This window comes from Eulemur rufifrons, chromosome 1 (assembly GCF_041146395.1).
Source record: "Eulemur rufifrons isolate Redbay chromosome 1, OSU_ERuf_1, whole genome shotgun sequence".
NCBI classification, from domain to species: Eukaryota; Metazoa; Chordata; class Mammalia; order Primates; family Lemuridae; genus Eulemur; species Eulemur rufifrons.
The window spans coordinates 40,576,816-40,593,570 of NC_090983.1; the positions used below are offsets into that span (position 1 = coordinate 40,576,816).

At 37.3% G+C, this 16,755-nt stretch overlaps 1 protein-coding gene across 7 annotated transcripts; it reads left to right on the forward strand.

The window, feature by feature from the left end:
- The first annotated feature begins 4,173 nt into the window (after positions 1-4,173).
- On the forward strand, positions 4,174-14,785 carry OSGEPL1 (O-sialoglycoprotein endopeptidase like 1). 7 transcript variants are annotated; one of them, XM_069469429.1, is made up of 8 exons: positions 4,174-4,204; positions 6,018-6,258; positions 8,992-9,379; positions 10,188-10,392; positions 10,469-10,617; positions 11,557-11,687; positions 11,805-11,876; positions 13,267-13,402. In XM_069469429.1, the coding sequence occupies exons 1-8, from the start codon at positions 4,192-4,194 to the stop codon at positions 13,343-13,345; spliced, it is 1,278 nt and encodes a 425-aa protein (XP_069325530.1). In that variant the 5' UTR covers positions 4,174-4,191; the 3' UTR covers positions 13,346-13,402. The 7 variants fall into 7 exon arrangements, with proteins under 7 accessions (XP_069325530.1, XP_069325542.1, XP_069325536.1 ...); XM_069469435.1 differs by lacking the exon at positions 4,174-4,204 and adding an exon at positions 14,672-14,785 and having other exon boundaries at positions 6,015-6,258; positions 13,267-13,373; XM_069469471.1 differs by lacking the exon at positions 4,174-4,204 and adding an exon at positions 14,672-14,785 and having other exon boundaries at positions 6,019-6,258; positions 8,997-9,379; positions 13,267-13,373.
- The last annotated feature ends 1,970 nt before the right edge of the window (positions 14,786-16,755 follow it).

Sequence of the window (16,755 nt, forward strand, 5' to 3'; positions counted from 1 at the left end):
TGCTGTCTCTGACTTGGTAGGAAAAGCTTCTGCCCATCCATAAAATGTGTCGACAAACACAAGCAAATACCGGTATCCATAGTTACCTGGTTTCACTTCGGTGAAGTCCATTTCCCATTGTTCTCCCGGGGCTTGGCCCCGTAACCTAGTTCCTAGGGGAAGATTAATGCCGTTACCCGGATTTACCTGCGCACAGGTGGGGCATTTTTCCGTTACTTGCCGAACCATCCGATGAAGCTGGGGGATATAGTAGTCCTTCTGAAGAAGCTCAGTCAGTTTCGTGCGTCCAAGGTGAGTGCTTTGATGAATCTGTTTAATTAAGTTCCGCCCCAGGCTCTCAGGGACCAAGACCCTGTTATCTGGGAGAATTTCCCAGCCTGTTGCATCAGTTCTAGTCTTTAGAGCTTTTCCAATTTTAACTTTTTCTTCCGTGTACCTTGGTGAATGTGGTAAGAGCCGTTCTGGCAAGACAGGGAGAATCTGGAGGGGCCCCACTGGTTTTTGTGCAACCTCTTTGGCTGTTGTGTCAGCAAAAGCATTTCCCCGTGCCACTGGGGAATCAGTGGTTTGATGTCCCTTACTATGAATAATAGCTACCTTTTTTGGTAACCAGATTGCTTCTAATAGGGCCAATATTTCAAGTTTATTTTTTATCTCCTTGCCTTCTGAGGTTAAGAGGCCTCGTTCCTGATAGAGTGCTCCATGCACATGAGCTATAGCAAAGGCATATCTACTATCTGCGTAGATATTAACAGTCTTATCCTTTCCCCACCTCAGGGCTTGGGTCAAAGCTATAAGTTCTGTTCTCTGGGCTGAAGTCCCATGTCCCAAAGCTTGTGCCCAGATAACCTGGTCAGCAGTGACCACAGCTGCTCTTGCATACCTGACTCCTTCAGACACATAGCTGCTTCCATCTGTGTATAATCTTTCATCAGGGTCTGGCCATGGCTGATCAGTGAGATCTGTTCTCAGATTGGCCAGTGACTCTGATATCTCATGGCAGTTATGCAGTGGCTCTGCCGGTTCATCGTCCGGCAGTAGAGTGGCAGGGTTAAGAGCAGTTGTCTTCAGTAAGTGAATCCTGGGCAGGATTTCAAGGATCCATGAAACCCGAGGACCCCCGAAGTTTCATCTGTATTTACAGCCGCTCCCCATCCCACCCATCACTGTCTCAGTTCTGCCTCCCAGCATCCCAGCACCCCCTCCTCCGTGGAAAATTGTCCTCAGAGAAACCAGTCCCTGGGGCCAAAAAGGTTGGGAACCGCTGCTCAAATCTATCCGTTATAAAACTTTCTGGATGTTAACGTAGGTCCTTTCCCTACCACACTAATGGACATCAGGGGTTCATCAGGGGTTCAAAACAAGAGCGAAAACACTGGAACTGGGCCACAGGGAATCCAGGGTAGAGATGAGCGACCTATTCACTTTCCCACCCCCTGTCCTGGGAAAGTCCAGAGACAGAGAATGGCCCCGAGCTTAAAGTGAGCAGGGGCTATATACCTTCACCACTAACAATACTAACAATACACATATGGCTAAAAAAAATGTTGATTGCAATAATTCATAAGCAAGCAAACTTACAGAAGCAGATAGCATCCATTAAATCAAGGAACATTTCCTTATGGAACATCCAAGGAACATTTTCCCAAGGAACTGCCAAGTGTAGTACAATGTAACTATACACCTAATGATTTTAAACAATCACTTACAAATTAATCACTGTATAAATTTTTTTTAACTTTACACAACAGTGAGTTCGTACACAAGATGGCTGCACTAGCCTGCATACAAGATGGCCTCACTGTGGCTCACAGAGCTATACTGATTACTGTGCCTCATCACACCACTTCTGGGTATATACCCAAAAGAAGTGAAAGCAGGATCTTGGACAGACTTTAATATTTATACATCTATGATCACAGCAATATTATTCACATTAGCCAGAAGATGGAAGCAACCCAAGTATACATTGAGGGATGAATGGATAAACAAGATGTGGTATATACATACAATGGAATATTATTCAGCCCTTAAAACAAAGAATATTAAGGTACATGTTATAACATGTATGAATCTTGAAGACATTATGATATGTGAATTAAGCCAGTCACAAAATGGCAAATACATGATCTCACTTACATGAAGTAACTAGAGTAATCAATTCATAAAGGCAGTAGAATGGTGGTTGCCAGGGGCTGGAGCAGAGGAGGCAAGAGGGTTTATTGTTAATGGGTACAGAATTTCAGTTTGGGAAGATGAAAAAGTTCTGGAACTAAATGATAGTGGTAGTTGCACAGCAATGTGAATGTACCTAGTGCTTTTGAACTTTAAAATGGTTAAAATGGCATATTTTTTTATGTATGTTCTACCACAATAAGAAAACATCATCTAAAAGTTAAGCATAATGGTTCAGCAAACGAAAAGCAAAACATCTTCCAAAGGTAAGGTCTGATTGACAGTATTAACACTAATAAAAGAATGTTCCGCATCAAAAGACATAGCAAAGAAAATTTCAAAGGAGAAAGGAAAAGTGGCAATGTATTTTTAACACACACCAACCCATGTAAAATGTAAAACTGTGTGATTCAAGTGGAAAGGGAAGCATCGGTCTTGAAACAGCCATTAAGTAAAAGCACCAACTCATTTCTATTGCTTCTATTCCATATTTACCAAGCAATCTTCTGATTATAATTTGGATTTGGACTTCATTATAATTTGACCAACACAAAGAAGATAATAATGATCAGCAAGCTCAACTATCCTAGCCCCCCCCCACTGTTGCATTTCTTGTAAATTAATACATTAGTATTAATAGTTTTTACACAGCATTTTAGCAATTTGTGGTGTGTGACTCAGTACCCCAGAAGTTAAGTCAATTCTAGACCCGATAAACAAATTTCAAGCCTATAAAAGAATCAGATGTTGAAACAAGTAATCACACTATGGGCCTGCCAGGCTGTAGATACATCTGTGACAAGTCATGCAGCCTTCCCCAAGCAGCTCCCTTCTCTCAGTGCACATTTTCCATTCATATTTCCTAAGTCTGTACTGCCTGTTGTCTTCTGCCACTAGACTCTAAAATCCTTGAGGACAGAGAATGGATCTTAATCTCTTTATACATTCTTAGCTCAAAGGAAAGAACCCAATAAATTGTGATAAATGAAAATGAAATCTAATAGGACATAATTAGGAAATGCATATTGAAAATAAGACTCTTCTACATATTTTTTCTGAAGGTTACAAATGGAAATTAAAATTATGGTTACACATAAATGCAGTTTTTGAAAAACATTAAGTTCCAACTGAAAAAACTTCTCAATATTCTGGTAATTATGAATTTATCTGCATATACCCTTCGAAGGTACTTCCCAACATGTGATTTACTCATCTTTTATACCCAGAGCTTCACACCATGCAAAGCACAGCTATATATCCCAGTCCTGTTCAACCTTGCTTACTAATACCTTAAAGCCTAGCAGGAGAGAATAAAGATTCATGGATAAATCTATTCAAACAATGATAGTTAACCAATAAAAGCAAAAAAAAAAAAAAAAAAAAAAAAAGACTGAAGGAGGGGCAAGAATAAGATTACATACTGGCCGGGCGCGGTGGCTCACGCCTGTAATCCTAGCACTCTGGGAGGCCGAGGCGGGTGGATCGCTCAAGGTCAGGAGTTCGAGACCAGCCTGAGCAAGAGCGAGACCCCGTCTCTACTAAAAATAGAAAGACATTATATGGACAACTAAAATATATATAGAAAAAATTAGCCGGGCATGGTGGCGCATGCCTGTAGTCCCAGCTACTCGGGAGGCTGAGGCAGTAGGATCGCTTAAGCCCAGGAGTTTGAGGTTGCTGTGAGCTAGGCTGACGCCACGGCACTCACTCTAGCCAGGGCAACAAAGTGACACTCTGTCTCCAAAAAAAAAAAAAGAAAGAAAAGAATAAGATTACATACTATGCTGAAGGTGGCGTGCACGTAGGATTTTTTTTGTTTTTTAAGGTAAGTGAATATTTACCGCGGCTTCCTTTTTTTTTTCTTTTTTTTTTGTATTACAAAAATAAGCCAGCCCAAGTTTACTCTTAGTGAAGCGAGAGTAACTGTTTAGACTGTCCGACAGGAAGCACTTCCGTTCTCTGGGAATCCTGGTACAGGTTGTTAGGGGCGTTGCTAGTTTCTACCGTATATCTCTGATGAAAGTGTTAGGTATCTCAGCCCACACCTTTAGATTTGGTGATAGTTCCCATGAAATGGAATGATGCATAATCTACTCCATCTTTTTCTCACAGTGGCAACCAAATTCTAGCCAAAGGCAAAAAACTGTTTTTTTTTTTTAAATGTAGCGTAGTGTTTGGAATTTAATCTGTGTAGTCAGGCAAACATGTATTCGGACTTCGCAGGATCAGTCACTAGCTGCGTGACCTTGTAGAAGTTTTGTTACCTACAAATCTGGGAGAAATCCATGAGCGCACACACTGAGTCTCGAGCAAAGACACCTTTAAGCTTTTCTTTACTGAAAATGCAGCCGTCTGGGGTAATAGCAGCCGACCCTGCAGTAGGGACACTGACAGTGTTGATGACATCACTTCCGGGGCGACAGGTTCGGCCTTTCCAGTGCTGGTGGAAGGGCAGTCGTCTGTCTTAGCTAGGGAACGGAGACGAGTACTAGTTAACTGCTGTTCGTGAGTAAGGTGGGTGAAATCGCTCACCTCTTTCCCCTTCTTGGGCCGAAAGGGACGTGCTTAGCACAGTCTGCCTTGCTCAGTTTCAGTTAATGCAAATCTATTTTCTCTAGGGTGTGTGTGCCTGGGCTGCCCCGCAGCTGTGTGCTCCGCAGCTGCCCTCTGTGAATAGGTCGCTCATCTCTACCCTGGATTCCCTGTGGCCCAGTTCCAGTGTTTTCGCTCTTGTTTTGAACCCCTGATGTCCATTAGTGTGGTAGGGAAAGGACCTACGTTAACATCCAGAAAGTTTTATAACGGATAGATTTGAGCAGCGGTTCCCAACCTTTTTGGCCCCAGGGACTGGTTTCTCTGAGGACAATTTTCCACGGAGGAGGGGGTGCTGGGATGCTGGGAGGCAGAACTGAGACAGTGATGGGTGGGATGGGGAGCGGCTGTAAATACAGATGAAACTTCGGGGGTCCTCGGGTTTCATGGAAGACTATTTTCCACGGAGGGAGGAGGCGGCAGAGCTCTGCGGCCGGATCCCTAACTGGCTGCAGACCAGTACCAGTCCATGGTCCGTGGGTTGGGGACCACAGGATTTGAAGGCATGAAATTAGGTACTTAGTGTGAAAATACTAGGGTGGCTTAGTAATGGACTACTATTATTTTGGAGAAAAAAGAATTTGGGAAGAACCTTGCTATAAAACCTGCGGCAAAAAGTGGAGATTGTAATTAAGGATAATATAAGTGTTAGGTTGCTGTTGTTTTAGTTGAGATAAGTTTCTTTTAAAATGAGCTTTATGAGAACACTGTTTCTGAACCAGAAGACTAAATTTGGTGTCTGTGTGTGTCTATGTGAACTCTTGGTTTTGAACCAAATGATTAAATTTTATATTGAAAGATGTTTTTAGGAAACGGAATTCATTAAGTGTTTTTATCTGTTCTATTTGCCTTTGATTTAAAAGAAAAAAACACATTTTGTATTAATTGTAGCTATCAAAAATAAATAGCACTTTTCAGAGGACTGTCCATGCAACTATTGTACCGTAATATTAGCTGCCTTATAAATAATAATAGTTTGATAAGAATGGCATGAAAGTAATAATACTAAAAAATTGTATGTCTGATGCCTGTTTTCCCCCTTGAAGACCATTATATTCGTTTATGCTATTATTTATATCCCCACGTTGCTACACCCTTTACAAAATTTTGATAACTTTTAAACTTTCCTATAATTCTATAAAACTGTGTATTGAAGTATAAACCAAACTTTCAGAATTTTGCTCAACTGAATGGGTTAGTGGCTAATGTCAGTCTCAAATAATATGCTTGTTTCTGTAATTATTTTCCAGAAATTGTCTATAGAGTAAGTATGCTAATATTGAATAAGACAGCAGGAGTTTTTTCTAAACCATCCAAAAGGAAAGTTTATGAATTTTTAAGAAGTTTTAATATTTATCCTGGAACACTATTTCTTCATAAACTAGTATTGGGAATTGAAACCAGCTGTGATGATACAGCAGCTGCTGTGGTGGATGAAACTGGAAATGTATTGGGAGAAGCAATACATTCCCAAACTGAAGTTCATTTAAAGTAAGTAGACATTATCTTAGTTGTTTTTACTTTTTTTGGAAAAAGTAAAATGAAATAATTCTTCTGTATTTAGCACATATAAAAGTCAATTTTTAGGAGCTAATTTCTTATTCCTTTGTGCAAAAGCTTCTAATCACTAATACGGAAAATCTCAAACACCTCATCCTGGCTTTTAAGGCTCTTCACAATAATGTCCCAACCTTAGCTAATCCTGTTGCCAAAAAGAAACTAAGCTTATTCCCAGCTTCAGTATTTCTTGATGATTTTCCTTCAGTAATGCTTTTTCTTCTTTTCTCCACTTGTATGTTTAATGGTCTCAACTGAAGTCTTAGGAAAACTGTGTTAATCACTGAGAAAAAATCCTATTCATATTTATACATATAACTTGTGTTGATAAGAATAATACACTGTTGTATTAAGGCATAGACTGGTCTAAGGATTATAAACTCAGATGTTTGCAGAGGACCACCAGGCAGTTTACATAAATAAACGGATAAAAATACAGATTTCATTTAATTAAAGCCTGCTACCAGATGCAGCTGCACAATTAAGTACATCAACTTACTTGCCACTATAAAGCCTGCCACCAGATGCAGCTTTACAACTGAAGATGCTCACTTGCCACTTTAAAGCCTGCCACCTGTTGTAGCTTAATTGTCACTTGCCACTCATTGATAGGGTTTTTTTTGTTTTTTGAGACAGAGTCTCACTGTGTTGCACGGGCTAGAGTGCTGTGGCGTCAGCCTAGCTCACAGCAACCTCAAACTCCTGGGCTCAAGCAATCTTCCTGCCTCAGCCTCCTGAGTAGCTGGGACTACAGGCATGCACCACCATGCCCGGCTTATTTTTTCTATATATTTTTAGTTGTCCGGTTAATTTCTTTCTATTTTTTAGTAGAGAAGGGGTCTCGCTCTTGCTTGGGCTGGTCTCGAACCCCTGACCTCGAGCAATCCTCCTGCCTCAGCCTCCCAGAGTGCTAGGATTACAGGCGTGAGCTCCCATGCCCACCCATTGATAGGGTTTTGATATGAGTCTGCAAGCAATTGATTTATTGTGGTCTCTGTGCAGTCAAACCTCTCTGCTACTGGTAATCTACATTTGCAGCCATTCCCTAGGGCTAGCATCACCGCCTCAGCTCCACCTCAGATCATCAGGCATCACATTCTCATAAGGAGCACACAACCTAGATCCCTTGGATGCACAGTTTACAGTAGGGTTCACGCTTCTATGAGAATCTAATGCTGCCACTGATCTTACAGGAGTCAGAGTTTATGCAGTTATGTGAGCAATGGAGGGGTGGCTATAAATACAGATGAAGCTTCACTGGCCTGCCCGCCGCTCACCTCCCTCTATGCAGCCTGGTTCCTAACAGGCCACAGACTGGTCCATGGCCCAGGGGTTGGGGACTAAAGCTTTTGAGTATTCTCTGGCAACAGCACAACATAGGATGGACTCCAAGGATCAAAGGATGTAGCTAGGGAAGTACAATTAGAAGATTGTTGAATAGACTGAGATAATGAGGACTTTTTAAACTTGACAGTGGCAATGGGAGTGGTGATAAATGTAGAGAGTGAGAAAAAGAAAGGATGTAGAGATGAACTTTGAAACCCAAGTGATTATGAGGTTATTTGATGCCACTAACAGAGATTTGATGCCACTAACAGAGAGGAATATAAGAGAAAAAGTAGCCTTGAAGAATTAAGGAAAATTTTATTACAATATGGATGTGTTGAAATAAGATCGTTTCTTTTATAACTGCTTCATTGCCTGAAACAAAATGTATTTTAACTATTAAGCAAATATTCATCGAATGCACCTACTGAGGATTTTTATTTCTATGTGTAGAATTAGCAGGTCTTGCAACATCAGATATTTGAAGATGACTTTTTGAGACTAGCAGTGTATTTTGCAGACCCTTTATTTTATTGCTCTGCTTTTCAGATCATGTATTAGTTACATGCTAGCAAATTTGTTGCTAGCAAATTTGTCTCCTAATTTACTCTTTACATTTGGAGTATCCATCTACTGTCCTACATGGACCAAAAATCCAAATTACCAACTCTGAGCACCAGATTACCAAACTTCATTTCAGGATTGCAAGCTATGTACTGTCCTGCTGTGACCTTAAGTGCAGTGTTTAAAAATAAACTCTTCTTTATAAAACTGTCTTCATGTTTCTCTCTGTTAGTATTTCCTTTTCTCCCAGTTATTCCAGCTGAATATCTGGATCATCTTTGATGTTTCAGTTCCCCTGTCCCTTTATATCCAGTTAATTAGTTAAGGCTCCTCTGTCCCTTCTTTCCATTCCCACGATCACTTAAAGCTATAATCACTTTAAACAAATACCTTTGCAATAATCTCTTTAAAAATCTCCTTGTCTGTAGGGAGATTAATTTTCCTAAAATACAATTTTATCCTGTCCTTCCCTTCTTCAAGACTTCTTTAAAGTACTTTGTAAGATTATTTTGGTGATTTAATTCATCAACAAACAAATCCATGGAAGTTTGTTGTGCATGAATTTGAAAAGTCAGTAACATTATACCCTTAATCACTGCATATTGAGTTATAGTGTGCTACATTATAAAGCAGACAATTTGAAAATGCTTTACTGAATATTTTCAGCTATATAATGATTAATTTGAAAACATGTCTTCAGCTGTAATATATGTTATTTTTCTTCCTTTGTTTTTACGATCTTAAAATTATAAAAAGATGTCTTTTTACTTCTTTCAGAACAGGTGGGATTATTCCTCCAGTCGCTCAACAGCTTCACAGAGAAAATATTCAACGAATAGTGCAAGAAGCTCTTTCTGTCAGTAGAATCTCTCCAAGTGAACTCTCAGCAATTGCAACTACCATAAAACCAGGACTTGCTTTAAGCCTGGGAGTAGGCTTATCATTTAGCTTAGAGCTGGTAGCCCAGTTAAAAAAGCCATTCATTCCCATTCATCATATGGAGGCTCATGCACTTACTATTAGGTTGACCAATAAAGTAGAATTTCCTTTTTTAGTACTTTTGATTTCTGGAGGTCACTGTCTATTGGCATTAGTTCGAGGAGTTTCAGATTTTCTGCTTCTTGGAAAGTCTTTGGACATAGCACCAGGTGACATGCTTGACAAGGTAATTTAAGAATTAATTTCTCCATTATTTTTTTTATTATGTTGTCTGTTTCAGTTAAATAGCAATAGATGTGCTACTACCATTCATCTTAATATTTCTGAATGATATCATATTAGACTGAACAAGTTTATGGTTAGAAAAAATGAAAAGAATAGTATATAATTTTATAATTCTTTCTTACCTTTTCATAATAAATGGTAAGAGGTTTACATCAATATATAAAGCCTCAAATAGTTGGCAGATGCAGTATGTATTTAGTCAAATATGTGAAAGAAAATGCTTTGTAAACTGTAATGTACTACAAAAATGTAAACTAAGAGGATGTATAAAGATTAACATAAGGACATTAAAGATACACAACGTTCTATGATTAAATCGCACAATTACTGACATCACAGACAAGTAGATTCCTTTTTGAATACTACAGAACCTACTGCCATATACAAAAAAAAAAAAAATACAGCTTCCAATAGTGAAATGATAGGAAGAAAGAATGGAGCAGATTCTTACGTTTAAAGTTTATCATTAGTCAGTCATCATCAACTTCAAACCTATTTTCCAATCCCAATAGAAGAGCAAAAGTAGACGTGGGGGCAGCAATTGGCTACTATTGATCAGGTCATCATAAGGAGCAGGGTTGTCTGCTTAAGTGATACCGGCTATAGTCCATATTTGTCAAAGTATAGCATGTTTTATTCATTCAGGGTGGTTTTTTTTAATAATACTTCAATTTATTTCCTTTGTATCTTTTGGTTTCAAAGTGTGCAATTTTATAACTTGTTTTAAAACATATTTTTCTTTTTGATAGGTAGCAAGAAGACTTTCTTTAATAAGACATCCAGAATGCTCTACCATGAGTGGTGGGAAAGCTATAGAACATTTGGCCAAGCAAGGAAATAGACTTCATTTTGATATCAAACCTCCCATGCAACATGCTAAAAATTGTGATTTTTCTTTTTCTGGATTTCAACATGTTATTGATAAAACAATAATGCAAAAGGAAAAAGAAGAAGGTATATTTCTAATTAGTAAAGTTGGACAGATAAATATTCCTGGATTGTGGCTAAAAGTGCCTGCTCATTTCTGCAGGTATTGAGAAAGGGCAAATCCTATCTTCAGCTGCAGACATTGCTGCTGCAGTACAGCACACAACAGCATGCCACCTTGCAAAAAGAACGCATCGAGCTATTCTGTTTTGCAAGCAGAGAAATTTGTTATCTCAAAGTAATGCAGTACTGGTAAGTTTTATCATCTCATTTTATAGTAACACTTTGTAGTATGTTACTTTTTCCCCAAAACGTTAACTGACCTTGTGTTTAGGATGAACAGGTCTTTATGCCATATGCTAGCCATGACAATACGAAATAATGCAGAATAGAAAAGACTAACAGCCATTTCTTGTACAGGTGTGGCAGCTTTATAGGACATCTGTACAGCTTGTGTGGCAAAAAAGTCCAAGACCACATCTTCTCATTGAATTTAATAGAGGGTTTACAATAAAGAAACCAAATGTAATAACTATAACTATTTTTAGAAAATCAGGTGGATTTCCTTCATCCTTTGATGAAATCCTTTTAATTGTGCTTAAAAGCCTTGATAAACTTCCTGTTTAACTGTATCTTAAGCTTTATTCTTTTGAAACTTTTAAGTGGGAAAATGTTTAAATGATGACAATTCACAAAATAGAATTTTATATGAATTTTAAAGACAATAGTTTTTTAAGAGTTATGTAGTAAAATGAAAAAATACTTGTAAGTAAAAACTGCAGGTTCTAGGCTGGGTGTGGTACCACACTCCTGTAATCCCAGCACTTTAGGAGACCGAGATGGGAGGATTGCTTGAGGCCAGGAGTTTAAGAGACCTCGCCTCTACAAAAAAAAAAAAAAAAGTTTCTAAAATACTGGTGGTACTATGATTGTAATTATATTAAACATTTAGAAAAAAGGTTGGAAGAAAATATACAAAAATGCTAGTATTAATTGTATGTTGATATTAAAATTGTTAGTGATTTTTTTCTTCTCTAAATTTTTATTAGATGTATTACTTGCCTATTACTGACCTCAAAATGTTATAGTTTATTATTGTATAATGCTGATGTTTTCCCCCAGATTCAGTGAATAACTTGGTTTATATCCATACGTGATGGTTGTTGATTTTGATCTTATCAATTCCTTCAGGTTGTATCTGGAGGTGTTGCAAGTAACTTATATATCCGCAAAGCTCTGGAAATTGTAACTAACGCGACACAATGCACTTTGTTGTGTCCTCCTCCCAGACTGTGCATTGATAACGGCATTATGATTGCATGGTAAGCCACAGGATTTATGTGCTTCACTCGTAATTATGTAGATGTTAATTGCCATTTCATCATACTAAATCTTTAAATCTTGAAGCTATTGATTTTATTTTAATGATTCTTGTTTAGGAACGGTATTGAAAGATTACGTGCTGGCTTGGGCATTTTACACAACGTAGAAGGCATCCGCTATGAACCAAAGTATGTGGTACCATTCATGATCTTTATGCAAGTCACATTATAAAAGTCAAAACTTGGATTTTGCTTTTATATATGAGGTTTTCATTGACATCGTGGTGATACTTGAAGGAAAGTTACATTAATTTCTTTCATGAACCTAGTTGAGGTTGATACCTTGTAAGAAATATTTTTGCTACAGTATCAAATTAATTTTGACAAATCATAAGTGGGTTAGAAAGAGGCCATGGGTAGGGGGTGATGAATTCCATCTTCTGGGACCAGAATAGAAACCATGTCCACAGCCTGGACTTTTGCAATGTCAAGAAGATCCCAGGACCAGCTGGTATGCTGGGAAATTTAAGGAAAACATGCAGAAAGCATTCAGGTGTGAGAGTTGGTTGTGATTATGCTCCTACATGAGCAACTGAGAATTGGCTAAAAGATAGCTGTTTCCTGCAAGCCTTATTTCCTCTCCCAAATCAAAGTTTCAAGGAATAGAACAGTTTTTCAATTTACTATCAAGTTCTGGTCTAAATTAATTCTGGAATAGTAAAGGACAATTGTGTTTCATAATCTAACATAATTCTGTTTTGAACATTGTTTCATTTGATGTTTTAAAACTTGTCAGCATTATAGTTCATAACTATACACTTTTGCTACATGAACCACAAACTACTAATGCCGATCATGAATGAACAGAGTTGAGTCAGTAATGTCAGAAGGAGTCCTTTTGATAGCCTACCTTCAAATAGAGTATGTACCATCTGATCCAGCTGTGCCCACCTGTGGCAGTGTTGAGGCTGAATGATAGCTTTTCCCAGGTTGGAGTTCACTCGAAGCCCATCTTGGGCAATAAGGTAGAAAAGCAGAAATCTGAAGCAGAAATTATTTACTGAGGAGGAATAGAAAAAGAAGGTAGGAGCTATGACCTATCTGGCCAGTAATGGTGAAGGAAAGTAGGAAAGGGGCAAGCTAGCTTTTGAAACCTGAACAAGACCTATAGAAGCCTGGGCAATTTCTAAAATGTGAATGGACACACAGGTTTGACTTTAGCTGCATAGTAAGAATGTTTTTTACTTTTTCTAGCTTTATAGAAAATTATAAGACATTTTTTGTTATTTTTTATTTCATTTTAAGTTTTTAACTTATTTACAGTATTTGAGAGCAGTAGAACTATTTCTTTCAAAAACATCTCAAAATTTAGATTTCTTATTAATGAAACTAGCTTTCATTATCCTGGCCTGAGGTCCCACTATATTTGTATATATTTAAGAATTGTCACCACATATGATAAATTATAGATTAGATACTTACACTGTTTGTCAGAATTCTAAGCACATAGTCTGTAGAACTAGTGACGGATAATGAAGCAAATATCTGAAATAATATGATTTGTCCAATTGTGATACAGATGTCCTCTTGGAGTAGATATATCAAAAGAAGTTGGAGAAGCTGCCATAAAAGTACCACAATTAAAAATGAAGATATGATTTTTGCTTTTCAAAAAAATCCCTAAAGGTAGTATTAATGTTAAAATTAAGTTTTGATTTTTTGTGTATCAAACTGTGGAAAATATATAGTGTTATTCATCAAGACTGTCTTTTGTTATTCCTCTGCTTATGTTTGATGTTTAACCTGCTACCTGCATTCTGAGACACTATAATATGTTATAGTTTTACAAGGGAGCATAGTTTTTTTATCATCAAAAACCAAAGTAAAACATTTTGTGGGGAAAGGATGGACTGATGCTGGCGGCTAGATAGAAAAACCTTGGAAGAAGTACAGTGATTCTGCTGAATCCTCGCCTCATATCTCACAGGCCTAGATCTTTCTCCCCTTTCTCAAATCAGGTTGGGAGAAGCTATTTTTTGACTCCTAGTGAAACAGGAGCCTGACTTCTGTAATGACAGAGCAATTTTAGAACGGTAGCCAGATCAATGTTGTGTCAAACCAGAGAATTCCAAATTGAAACAAAAGCTGACTTTCTATAACAAAATATATGTTATTAATTTTTAAATTTGTGTCATTAGGTATCCTCTCTGGAATAAATGGGATATCTATATATTTTTAAAAATCCATCTAATTTGAGATTTTAAAAATTTGACATGAATAATCCCTCAAGTATGTATTGTACTCTTAGTTTACCACATACATTCACATATATTACTTTATAAGTTGTATTTAATCAGATGAACATAAATGAGATGAAAAAGTGGGTTTTTTGGATAATTTTTTTTAATCTGAAAGTTTATACTGCAGATATCATAAGTTTATCACTTTATTTCTGCCTAGATTAAAATAACTGAACGTACTGTCCTTTCAATATAAGGACGATGCTACTGACTGTTTAATGTCCTTTGAGAGATTTTACCAGTAAAGGTTTATATTACATCATCTATTCTGGACTGGGGTGTTAACTTTCTAATCATATAATAATAATAATTGCATTATTGAGAAACTTGGGGTTAAGGATAAAAATATAGAATGGGAAACATTTCTTATTTTAATTCTACCTTAAGGTGATTTCCCTTTTGTGGTCATGGCGTATTACTTTATGATCATCCATTTTATCCTAGAAATAGAAAATGGAATTGTATATGAGGGAACATACGGAAATAGTCAATATTTATAAAACTTTGCCTTTTATTTGAGACAGAGTCTTGCTGTATCACCCTGGGTAGAGTGCAGTGGCATCATCATAGCTCACTGCAACCTCCAACTCCAGGGCTCAAGCGATCCTCCTGCCTCAGCCTCCTGAGTAGCTGGGACTACAGGTGCGCGCCAGGATGCCTGGCCGATTTTTCTATTTTTAGTAGCGACAGGGTCTCGCTCTTGCTCAGGCTGGTCTCAAACTCCTGAGCTCAAGTGATCCTCTTACCTTGACTTCCCAGAATGCTAGGATTACAGGCATGAGCCACCATGCCTGGCCAGCTTTGCATTTTTAATGTTAAAATGCTATATATGTTTGATAGAATTGGTGAGTACATATCATTTAAAAGAAACTATTAATATTAGATTGTGAATTCACATTTTACATTTGGATTTGCACTCTGTATCTGTGAATCTGAATTCACAGAGAAGAAGTGTAATTATTTCCTGTGGCTTTTATAATCAGAATACACATAAACTATGGAAGAAAATTTATCAAAATTTTCCCCACTATCACAAATATTATAAAATAAGGATAGCTATGACCTAAGTTTTTAAAATTTCAAAGTGTAAAAATCGTTCCAGGTTTTATAATCACACATGTCAAAATTGAGTTCACGATATAAATAAGGGAACCTACAGATAAAGAAAATGGGCAAGTTCTAGAAGGCTTCCATACCTAGGCCTTTCAGTATTTAACTGTAAGGTAGGGAAAAGGAAAGAAGAAAGGGAAGGGAGAGAGAGAAAGAAGGAAAAGAAAAGTAAGGGAGAACATTGAACTCTATATTGGTGAACACATGTGCCAACATATGTGTGTATCTTAAAGTACACTAGGAGGCAGGTAAATTGTTGAAATCCTCTATATCTTGAGGGTTTTTACATTTTCAAAAGCTTAATATTAATATTTCTATTAATATGAATTCTTATCCTTAATGGTACTGAATCATTTCTCATCATTTCTCATCATTAGAATTATTTATCCCTTCCTAGTATAAAATATGCCATTTTTCCTTTGTATTTCCTATATTTTAGTCCATCCACCAGAAAGTTGTGACTCAAAGAAATTAAGATAATTTAGAATTAAATTTGAAAATTAAAGAGAACTCTTACTTTGCAGTAGTTAAGAACACAGGCTGTGGACTGACAGAAAGTTGTAAGAACATGTAGTTATCATCACCACCATCATTACTGTTGTGTTAAGGTATGTTGGGGAAAATAACTGCTAATTAATATGTATGTTCAATGCTTACTGCAGTCCAGGTAGAGAATGGATTATAGCAAGACCCTCAGACTGTATGGAGGCAATTGAGCAAAGTGGATGAAGAAAAAGCAGGGCTTTAAAGAACACAGAGAAACCTAGCTTACTTTTGTTTAACATCGCTCTGTAGCTGTAAACTAGGAGAAGCAGACATACACAAAAACTTGGCACATATTGGAAACAGTGTTCTTTGAGCAAAGACATCAATCATATGATTCTAAGCCACAAAGAATATTATCCATCCAGCTGCGAACCAGACATTCTCTATAAATATGGAAGGCTTTGGTGTAGTGGCTCAGGCCTGGTAACCCCAGTTACTTGGGAGGCTGAGGCATGGGATCACTTGAGACCAGGAGTTTGAGATCACCCTGGGCAACATAGCAAGAACCTATCTCTAAAATAATAAATATATAAATAGAAAGAGAAAGAGAAGAAGGAAGGAGGGAGGGGAAGGGGAAACAGATCAGAAAAGGGAAGAGAAAGGGATGAATACTGGTGGCCAAATCTTTTAGCCATACTTAGGTACTTTGATGGGCAATGATTTCAGATTTTATTTTTAAATAAAATATTTTAAGGATGCACAGTTGAGGTTTTGGAAGCCTCGTGCATTTGTAATATTTATTATTAAATATCCTGAAGTATTACAGTGAGTATTAACATGTAGGCCACTTTGAATCAGACCACTTTAGCTCAGCATACCAACTTAAAAATGTTTCTAACTCCTGAGATACACACACACACACACACACACACACACTAGTTATACCACACATGCCAGTTGATAAATTTTAGTAGGTTTAAGTGCAGACATTGTATTACAGAAATCCTACCTTTTTTTTTTTGAAACCATAACTCTGACCTGATATTAAATTCTAGTAGATGTACAAAGAAAAATCTATTTAGTATCAATATCGAGAACTTCCATTCAAAAAGATTGCTCAGTTATGTATATTTTACTATAATTAAAATAAAATTTTAAAAGATTGCTCAGGA

What these genes read in the sequence shown, in the direction of transcription:
- OSGEPL1 (XM_069469429.1), top strand. An exon ending in GCAAAAGGAAAAAGAAGAAG is followed by an intron (nt 10,393 to 10,468) that starts GTATATTTCTAA and finishes TCATTTCTGCAG; the next exon opens with GTATTGAGAAAGGGCAAATC. An exon ending in AACGGCATTATGATTGCATG is followed by an intron (nt 11,688 to 11,804) that starts GTAAGCCACAGG and finishes ATTCTTGTTTAG; the next exon opens with GAACGGTATTGAAAGATTAC.